We start from the raw sequence: 11,293 nt of genomic DNA on the forward strand, positions 1-11,293 counted from the left end.
TTTCTTTTAATAATAAAATTCGTAATTAATATTAAATGTTATTATAAATGAACAATTTATTTTTGATTTTTTGTCATTATTAAGTCATTTTTGATTTAAAGAATAAGAAATAAAATTTCTACAGTATTTGTATATTCATAGTTCATATTCATAATAAAATTACTACACCAATTAATAAATATAAACTAACTTAATCCATTTACTATTTATTTATAAATTATAAAATTAAAATAATTACATATACGGAATAACATACATTCATAAATTTACATCCTTTAATATTAAAATAAGATATTAAATTTAAATATATAAAATACTAAATAACAATTTTAATATAATATTTGAATTAGAATATTAAAAGATAATTTAATATGTTTGAATTTGTATATACTTAAAATACTAAATTTAGTTTTTTTAAAGGAAAATACTAAATTTAGTTGATATTAATATTATTTAATTATCTGGTACATTGAACTATACGTCATGTTTTACAATTACAGTTTTTTAAGGATGATTTCATAAATATGGGAATATTTTATTAAGTATAAGACGGGTTGAATAACATATATTTAATCTTTATTGTAATAAAATATATATTGACTAATATAATAAGTTAAAAATAAACTCATACTATAATTTTAATTCTTTAAAATATAAGTAAAATTATTACGAGATAAGTTATATAAATAATTTTTATTTATTCTTATAAAATATATTTATATAAATTTCAGTTTAGTTATCTATACTTTAAAATCAAATTTTATAAAAATACACACACACATATATATATATATATATATAAATATTTGAATTTTCAGTAAATAATTCTTTAAATAAAAATTACTTCCGCGTTTTGAAAGCGCGGACAAAAATCTAGTTTTAATTATGTGCCTTCTTATAATTGATCTTGAAAAGCTATAAATATATAAGTAATTTTAAATTAATTGTTCTCAAATATAAGAATGGATGAAGTAATATAAGTCTTTAGATTTAATACGATTTGGTTACTGAAAGAATTATAAGCTTATATTGTTTGAAAAAAATCCACTTACATAATACTAATCAATGAAATACATATATTAGAACTATATGTAAACAGTTCTTTTGATAATTGTCACACGATAATTAGTAATGAATATTCACTAGTGGCAACCACATATTAACATCAATATTTCACTATGACGAAATCCCATCTAGGTCAAATTTTCGACACCTTAATTAATATGATTACGCATCATCTAACGTCACACATTTTATACGTCACCAAAATTACAAAGAAGAAGAATGGGAACATAAGATAAATTTTTGTTGCACAAAAAATATATAAATTTTATCTAAATATTTCATGACAAGCCAATTCAAATAGGTGTTTACATCAAACATGCTGTTTTAACCCAACACATTCTTAAATGAAATAAAATTTGTTCTGCCGGATTCAAAAGGTTCAAGTAGCGTGGACCAACTATATTAGAAAAACTATAGGTTTAAGTATATATACGTCGCCTTTTGTTAATCTGGCCTTAACCAGACTATTATCTTCATCACGTTTTGTTCTTTAATTATTTATTTGCCTGTTTTAAAAATCAGTGAAGACTATTTTTCGCCTGCTTGCCACGTTATAAACCACATTCTCGTTGAATCTTTATTACCACTTCCCCACGAATTACATGTCTTAATCATTGACCATGTTTATTTATTACAAGAAGTAAGAACTAAGTACTTTGCCGTCTCTTAAAATCTTAAAATCATTTGATTCTGAGATTTGTTTTACACATGTCATCTAGCTAGTCTTTTCTAGTTCGGTCATCAAAGCTAATAATTCAGTTTCTCAAAAGAAAAAAATTCTTCTTCTTCTTCTTCTTCTTTTAGAGTAATTTTATTTTTACTTTTTAAGAGAGAAATAAATCTAAAATAAAAGTATATATGTTCGTAAGTGTACTACTGTAAAAACAAATATAGTAATTTACACAATAGAAATTACATGGTCAAAACTATGTGGACATATAAAATTAAACAACATTTAATAAGATTCTCCAATTTTGTTTGTCAGAAATTATTTAAAATATCAATTATTCGTCGGCTAATGTTTTTTGTCAACATCATCGACTAATATATTTTACCTTCTCTCTCGTCACATTGTGCTTGCGCAATATATTTCGTCACATTAGTGTTGCTTACGTAAATATCTTTGCACACCTAATTTTGAAAAGAAGGCCTTTTAAGAATTTAATTTAATTTTTATGAAAATAAATATTTAAGAAAAAAAAAAGACAGTAAAAAGAGAAAAATATTCAGGGTTTTGATTGGATATCACTAGAGTAATATAGAATAAAAGAAATAGATAAAAATAGAAGAAAAAATGTAAAAAACAAGAAAGAAAAAGCGCAAATGAGAGGAAAGTTATTACTGTAGCAAAATATAGGTTGTGATTGAAAAACTTTAGAGTAACAGAGAGGAAATAAAAAGTGAAAAATAGAGTAAATGTTAAAAGGTGAAAAGAGGAAAGAAAAACAAAAACCAGCGAAAAATATATTTTGCTTGTAAATTCAAAAGTAATTTTCAAAGTGCTTTTTCACTAAATCAATAGTACAAAAAGTAAAAGAGCAATAATAATAGTTTACCTGATTGGAAACTTTTTACCTGAATTTAGAGTAAAATGGTTTTATTTTCAAATATTTACTCTAAAATGACTATACAGTCACACCTGCAGAGTAAAAGTGTGAAAATATTTACTCTAAAATAACTATACAGTCACACTCGTTGAGTAAAAGTATGAGTATATTTTTCACCATTTAAATAGTAACTAGATTAAAAATGTAAAAGTAATTTTCCACCTGATTAGTAAATTTTTAATGGACTTTGGAGTAAATTAAATTTCAGAGTAATAAGTTACTCTAGAAATACTTTCCAGTCACACTCTCAAATTGAGATCCTTAAAAAAATAACAAAAATCTGGAATAATTTGGCACGTCACATTATTTTCGTGCTACTCATTTTTCCAACAGGCCCTCAGCACCTGAGCCGAGCCGTATTTTCCAGAGTTAAGCCGAACCAAAAGTTTGGCCAACTCGGGTTGGAGATGATAACCGATTGCTTGCTCGGTTCGGTAGTGGTAAACAGATCGGTTTTGAATTAAACCATTAAACCCTAATTAAACCTCCCTGTGTCTCTCACTGCGTGACCGTGTTCTGAAACTTCCAGACAGCGACTAATAAACTTCTGTTTCTTGTCAACCATCGATTCATTCCTGTAACTATAGATTCTATAGGTAAGGCTTCTTGATTTTCTTAGAATGTGAGTAGTTGAACGAGTCACGCTTGATGTTTCCTTGGTTTTGAGGTGAGCCGCCCCGTGCCAGTGCGTGTTGGTTCTCTGTGTCTCTTTCAAACTTTGTTACTTGCTTCTAATATAATCATCATTCTACTCGTCTCTAGTTCGAATTTTGTGAAGTTTATGAGTCTGAGTGAGTGACTTTGATTCAAGTATGTAACGAAACTGAAACTTTTATTGCAGGCTTCATAATGGTTTACGTAAAATAAACGCTAACTTTTATTGCCTTCGTGGATTATAGATAAGTTTCCAGAGTCAGAAAAACACAATGGATGATGATGATATACAAGCCAAAGATATAGAGGAGAAGCTGAAGAGTCAGCTTCGTCAGCTTGAAGTCGAGCACGCGGTCTTCGAGAGAATGGTTTACAAGAATAAGAGCATCTCCAATGTAAAACACCATTTTTTCCTCCAAAATGGAGTAAAAGTGAAAATGAATTAAAATTACTCCAATCCTACTCCATTTCCCACTCTATAATGGAGTGATGAACAAACAAAAAATAGATTACTCCATTTATGGAGTAAACTTCATTATGGAGTGAGATATGGGGTTGGATTGGAGCATTCTTTACTCCATAATCACTTTTAATCCATTTTAGAGAAAAAAATGGAGTGGGGATGGAGATACCCTAAGAACCAGCATAGGAGATGCTCCTATTTTCACTACCTACTCAAGGTATCTACTTCGTTTGTTTTTTTTTTCGTGATAAAGAAGGATTTATTTCAACTGTTTTCAATTTTTATTGCTCAGGGGAGGAGAGATTTGAGGCTTTTGCGAACAGCAAACATGGAGGAGATTCTGAGACCATGCTTTCATGTTATCTCTGGGACAGAAACTTCATGTTTTGAAGAGGTAGGCTTATCTTCCATATGTTTATCACTGATTTATGATGAGAGAATGGAGACTGGAGCATAGCTGACATTTTTAGGGTTTATGCAGCTTGAAGTTGAATAAATCTGATACTGGCAAACCAAAGCTCTTGGACCGACTTCGGGGAGCTCTTCATCTACTCTCACAGGTACTCTTATGGATCTTTCTTTGTTGCTTGGGTAGAGATCAGCTGTGTAAACAAGCTCATAGATATGAACAAGATCCGAGTGTTCTGACTGGTCATTGTGTTTGTTGCAGATGACTGAACCCATCTTGAAGGCAGCTAGGTGTATCAGAACTGTTTGTATAATTCCTTTAGAGCTAATCGCATTCAACTCTTAATTGTTTTGTCTTTCAAATTTTTGTTAACAGTGGGATATCCATTCTGCTGGCTTGTTCATTTTTCTTAGGATCTTCTGTGACATTTTTGGCGCTGCTTTCACGTCTCCGAGTGTTGATTCAAAAAGTAAGTCGACTTTTTTTTTTTTGGTTCTGTCTAATCCGGAGAAACTAAAACAGAACATTCTAGGCAGTTTCTGGTATCATACCGTGACTGATCTTCTTGTTACATGTTCGTCGGTTTGGGTTCTTGCAGATATTACTTGATGATGTTTCAGTTTTCAATTCGGTAACCTCTACATCCTTAGAGAAACTGTCTGTAAAATAGCACATGATGGGGTTGAGGTCAGTCTAAGCTTCTGTGTTGGACCCTTTGGTTGATTTCTTCTTACACACTTTCAGTGATCATGTCAGTAACAGGTGTTCCGCGAGTTTTATCAATAGGATGAAGAGTGCACCACCACCTTTTTGGATTGTGTATGGAAAAATGATAAATATGTCTTACTTGAGACATTGCAAACATAGGCTTAAAATTGTTTAGATCTTCATAGCTTTAGTGTTTTAAAATGGTCAAAGGTTAAAGAGTTCATGTTTTATTGCTTGATTGAATTGTTTAATTGCAGAAGATACCTCTCCTTCTCCTCTGCTTGAAGGAGACGAAAACGTTGGTGTTACTGCTTCCGAGAGTTCAACTCCTCTCGCTGAGGCAGCTTCTTCCAAGACTAACAATGGATGATCCCAAAGAGAAGATTCAGAAAAACCATATATGATAAATCTACAAATCTTGTGAGCCCGGCAAGAATCAACACAGACACAACTAAACCAAGTTCAGAGCAACAACCAAGGTGGTGGATTGTCTACCTGTGAAAAGATCTTCCTCTGCAGTAACACCAAACACCACAGAAGAACCCTCAAAGGAAGAAACAAGAAACATGCGCGAAAGACAAAAGGGTTATAACTATAAAGACAGTTTGTTCTAGCACATAACAAAACTTGCGCAGTTCCAAGTGTTCAAACTTCAAACTGAAGATGGAACTCAAGCCTTCTGAGTGGAGTAGCCAAGGATCAAGTCACGGATCTCTTCACTGTTGGCTCTGTCGAGAGCGGTTCTTCCATCGGCATCTTTGACCGTGTAACTAGCACCAGCTCTGAGCAGCTCCTCGATCTTAGGTTTGTCACCTTCCGTGGCGGCTAACATCAATAGAATATCGACTGGGTGAATGTTTAGGTTAAGAAGGGCTTCCATCTTTGAATAGGTGCCTTCTACCGCAAGCATCCCCATGTAATTGAAATACTACATCAGAAACAAGATACATATCAGTTTCTTTCAAGAACCAAAGTGGTTAACTCGATGTGATTTTGATTGGACAAGAAGACAAAACCTGTTCAACGTCGTCTTTGTCGAAGTCATCACGAGACTGACTGCCGTAGATTCCGGCACTTTCGGCATCGACGCCGTTCTTGCCGAACTTGAACCAGCAAGTGGTTCTTGACCCGTTTGAGGGTCCGAGTCTGGCGGGTCGGATACGAAGTTTTAAGTTTCGGGTTCCAAGAAACCGAGAGGATAGCAGTGTCCGTGTAGGAGAATGGTTGATTGATTTCGTGGAGACAAGTGAAGGTGCGCATGAGAATGAGATAGAAGAGGAAGAAGCCATTGCTGTTCTGTCTCTTAATGCTTCCAACTGAAGCAAGCAAGCAGATTCAGTGGTTTTATTATCCACTCATTTCTTTATTTTTTCTTATTATCTAAACAAAATAAACCTATGAGCCATATATTAAAGGGAATATATTAGTTTTTATTATTATTTTGTATGATTATTAATTCTTAATAACGTTAATTTAATAATAACATAATAAACTCAATTATTACTTTTTAAATTACATTTGATTTCATAAAATATCAAAAAATATCTTTAATAAAATAATTTTTTTGTTTGAAGCATCTATTTGTGCAAAACAGATGGTGTGAAAAAACCAGTGTTATAGTTTACTTTTCCACCTTTATATTTCAGTATGTGCCAGCCAACAAATCATTATGTGGCTTGTAAACTGTCTTTAGTATTATAAATTCAAAACTAATGGAAGATTTTGGTTTCTTATATCCTAGAAAAGCTAGTTTTGTTACAATTCTGTAGAAAAATCTAAAAATTAGATTTTCTTTCCAGTTAATCAAATACTATTAAAAGGGAAGGAGTCCTAAAAAATCTACTTAAAATAAGTCATAGTTGAACCATTTCATTTAACTAGAATTCCTATTATTTCTCATACTACTAACTTAATTATTCTTCATTAAAAGCAAATTAGTCATAAAAAATGGTACTAACCTAATTATCTACTTATACGTTTACTATATACGCATTATTCCATCATAAATATTTTGAGCTAATATTAAATAATGTCCACCCTATATTTATATAGTATATGGTTACTTATGATTTATTTAATAGATAATACCTTCAAAAACTATAAACAAAATATAATATCCATTGTAAAAAATACATTTTTTTACAAAAATGAACCATTATTTTATACTAACCTTATTAACTAAACCGATTTCATTAACCATGTTATATATATGAACACTTCAACATTATCATTCACAAACTAAACGATGTTTGTCACAACTTAATATTCCAAGTTGGTTGTATTATTTTAATACCAAACCAGTTCCTATAAAAATCCATAGATATGTTTATGATCTACATAAAACCGGTTCAATCTTTCCATCTGCTATATTTTCAGAAAATGACTATTTATCTTCGGTTCTGTTAGATATTTAGTCTAACCAATTATAAATCGGTTAGTGATAACTTCTAAAACTTTGAAAACACTTTGTTATTTATTAACACTATATCGATACTTTAAAACATGTTAGCAGTAGAATTGTGTTTTAGAACAAAATCTACTTATTTTAAAACATAATATTATTTTAAAAATAGTTTTGATACTATGTGTTATATTAAACATAGTTATATATATTTGAAATAAATAATTATATACATAAATTATACTTTTGGCTAACTAAATTATTTATCAACCAAATAAAAATATTCGGGTAATTCAAGTTTTCGTGTTATCCGGTTTATAAATAGTATTTTTAGGATATGTCGTTATTTAAAAAATTGAATGTAATTAATATTTTTAAATATATAATTTTTATTTAAAAATTCAAGTACTCATTTGGTTCTCGGTTCTGTTTCAATTTTTTGGTCATAGATTTATGATTTGCTATATTATTTATGCAATTCAATTCAATTTTGGTTTTTCAGCTTGGTACGGTTTGGTCCCTGGTTTTGGATAAATGTGCTCAAACTTATACACTATCTTATTAGAAATTCGTTTACAATATATTTAATTACAAAAACAAACCCGCGCTTTCCAAGCGCGGGTCAAAATCTAGTTATATACATTAAAACTAAAGTTCTTCATAAATTCAAAGTCTTCTAACCTGTTGCGAATAATTGTTTCTCCCTAATATGTAAAGCAAGATATTTGTAGATATTTTTTCTTCAAAAACAAGAAAGATGCTAAATTAGAAAAAATTCTGTAAAAGCTAGTTTGTCTCAATTCTGTAAAAGAACAGCTAAACATATTTCCAACTTAATAATTATCTGAAAATTAAAAAAAAAAAGGATTAAGAAAGTCTCCATTTTTGCCAAAAAATATCTCGATAATTCAAAATATAGGAGAATATTTGAAAATAATCCAATTTGCAGAAACAAATTAGATAAAATTTTAATCCTATAATTAATCCTATTTTCAACCATTTAACGATACAACTAATTACTCGATACGGTAAAACGGCCATGCATTATCATTCAGTTACACTCAATCTCATTAACATTAGGAAACAAACTAGAGAGTCAGAACCGCTACGGCTCATGTTATATAAATCAAACCTCAGATCATAGACTGAAGAGCACAAGTACAAATTCAAACAACCACAACCCGTACCAACACACCATGAACCGAAACAAAGCATGTATAATTAACATCCCGCGCGAAGCGCGGACAAACACCTAGTTTTACATGACTTGTACCATGAATTACTTAGTGCACGGCTTCTTTCCATAGCTACCCACTTTCATGCTCTGTTCCATCCTCGCTTTTGGACCTTCCATCAACAGAGGTCTTACTTGGATCAACTGGCTCACCAGTCCCACCTGCTGCATCACCGTAAGGAACAAAGCCACCATCCTCCACGGCAGTGCCCTTAAGGCCATCACTATGGCTTATTTTCACTGCTCCAGCACCTGGGAAATCATCACTTGGGTTGTCATTTCCCTCCCCCCTGCCAATATGCATCACTAATCTTAAGTAAACACCAACGAAGTGTAGCTGCTAATGGGATGTCAAGTGTAATATGTTACATTCGTTGCTTGTTAGGATGCGTTTTGTAAACATTTAAAAAAAAAGGAATACAATCATGAGAATTTACCTAACAACTCCAACAGTGTCCTCCTTATTGCAGAAAGCACATGTGAAAGATGAAAACCCACGGTTCAATTTCCTTGCAAATGAACCGCTACAGTATAGTTACGAATGATGTCTTAGGTTGATCTTTATACCTGAGGAGCAGCTTTATGACGTACTCATTAAGTTCATCTATCGTCAGTGGTTCAATCTTCTTAACACCCACATACTTTGTAGGGGTAGAGCGTAAGCCTTCGTCACTCCCACACACCCTAATTGAAACATGTTTAGTGAGCACATGGACTTTTAAGGACATGGTTGAAATTAAAAGGGAGTTGTGAAACTCATTACCTTTCAAGATAACTTCTGCCAGCATCGCACTCCTTATCAAAATAGAAATGAGTAGGAGAGGTTGCATTGAGGAAGAGTCGACCAGGAATGAAACTTATATAGTCAAAGTACAGGTTAGACCTTCGAATAACATGTGTGAGAAATAGTGGTCAACTTAGTACCGCCGACTAACTTAGGGTTGATGTTCGTGGCAACCACCACCTTTGGTTCATGACCCCTACTAATCAGGTCTTCATCAAGACTTAGCTGAGGCGTCGAAAACACTTACGCATACATTTGGATGGCTGGAAATACAGTAAGGCAAAGCTTAAGCCATGTGATTACTACTTGTTCGTGGAATGCTTCATTCTATTTAATTAAGATTTTCTTAAAATACCTACATATCCTTTAAAGGCTCAGGGTGATCATGTGTTGTATACTCGGAGTCGCCTCATTGTAAGTTGTTCTTATCCCTTTTATTTGACCAACGATATCTGAGAAATAAGTACATGTGCAAACGGAGAAACTGTGATTACTTCACTTAAAGCTTTTATAGAAAATTGAAAGACACATAAACAGAACCACACCTGGTAAACCAATGCTCGTATTGGCTAACTCCATAAGTTTCTGGAATCGGTTCAGACGGTTCAGTCAGGTCAACGAAAACAGTTTTGTCTGTGAAACGAATAGCATGGGGGCTCTCACTGTAACGGAAGTTGGGGTTGCTTCGTGTGACATTGAAAACAATAAGCTCATACAATGAACCTTCACTCAATACATGTTGGAAGGTGTTGACTGTTGAGTCGATGGACATTTATGGACGCCTGAACCAGAGAGAAAGTAAAGCAGATATGAGCAACCTTTCAGTTTCTGTAAAATCTTATAAGAAACTACTAAATTGTTAAAGATGTCACACGAAGCAACCCCAACTTCCGTTACAGTGAGAGCCCAAACTAACTTTGTCAAGATTCGGAGTTATCAAGGTATGATCTTTTTGATTCTTCAGAGAATTGGGTCAAAGGGGGCGGATTGGTGGGTTTCAAGGATCAGATCTCTGATTCAATTATACCGAAATCATGTACTGTCAGGTTTCTTTGGTCTGATTTGGTGTATCACTTTGAGATTTTTAGATTATTTTCAGCATAATATGATTGATGGTACAATATTTGGTAATCAATGTGTTTACTTCAGATTTCAAAAAGAGGGGAAGATCTATAAAAGGGGAAGAGAGGCAACGTTTCACATCATCACATTTCAAAAAAACAATTCCTTATTTCCTATTTTCCAGTTGGTGGAGTTCGGTGCGATTTTCATTAATATGACTCAAGGACAGCTTCTTGCTACGGTTGGGAACAAAAATGGTGGCGAAGCAGCTCGCAAGCCATTGAGAATCACGGTGCCTCACTTTGATAACTCGGCGCTCATCCAGAACTATGACAAAACTCTGATCGGCAAGTGCTTCAACCCAGAGGAGCAAGACGTTACGGCTTTGCTCATTATGTTACCAAAAATCTGGAAGGTGGAAGATAGAGTTGCTGGTGCTGATCTTGGTCTTGGAAGGTTTCAGTTCGATTTCCACAATGAAGAAGATATCGAGGAGGTCCTGAAGATGCAGCCGTACCACTTTGATTATTGGATGATCTCTCTTGTGAGGTGGAAGCCGGTGATGGAAAAGAGTTACCCAACGGAGATTACGTTTTGGATTCGTGTCTTGGGAGTGCCGCTCCAATATTGGGCAGAGCCGACCTTTGAGAGTATTGGAGGAGCTATAGGCAATGTTGTCGAAGTGGACCTTGACTACGGGAGAGTTAAAGTGGTCGTCGATGGAACAAAATGTCTCTGTTTTGAGACATCAGTTGATTTTCGCGGTGGAGAATTCTATGGAGGAGGGGAAGAGCTGATCGCTTTGAGATACGAGAAGCTCTTTGGCTATTGCTCTAAGTGCTTCAGCCTCTGTCATGACGTGAAGAGGTGTTCACTGAACAAGGAAAGTCCGCAGGAGAAGATGGA

The 11,293-nt window shown here is 33.2% G+C and overlaps 1 protein-coding gene across 1 annotated transcript; it reads right to left on the reverse strand.

The window, feature by feature from the left end:
- Positions 1-5,290: 5,290 nt before the first annotated feature.
- On the reverse strand, positions 5,291-6,292 carry LOC106451656 (protein LHCP TRANSLOCATION DEFECT). The gene is made up of 2 exons (XM_013893607.3): positions 5,923-6,292; positions 5,291-5,834 (listed from the first exon to the last, which is right to left on the reverse strand). Exons 1-2 carry the CDS (start codon positions 6,193-6,195, stop codon positions 5,577-5,579), a joined length of 531 nt encoding a protein of 176 aa, XP_013749061.2. The 5' UTR covers positions 6,196-6,292; the 3' UTR covers positions 5,291-5,576.
- Between the last annotated feature and the right edge of the window lie 5,001 nt (positions 6,293-11,293).

Source organism: Brassica napus, chromosome A5 (assembly GCF_020379485.1).
Source record: "Brassica napus cultivar Da-Ae chromosome A5, Da-Ae, whole genome shotgun sequence".
In the NCBI taxonomy this organism is placed as follows: Eukaryota; Viridiplantae; Streptophyta; class Magnoliopsida; order Brassicales; family Brassicaceae; genus Brassica; species Brassica napus.

Bases quoted from the DNA above. Each gene is read 5' to 3' on its own strand.
- LOC106451656 (XM_013893607.3), bottom strand. From the start codon at position 6,195: ATGGCTTCTTCCTCTTCTATCTCATTCTCATGCGCACCTTCACTTGTC. The intron at 5,835-5,922 runs GTTTTGTCTTCT...TTTCTGATGTAG, and splicing joins ACAAAGACGACGTTGAACAG to TATTTCAATTACATGGGGAT.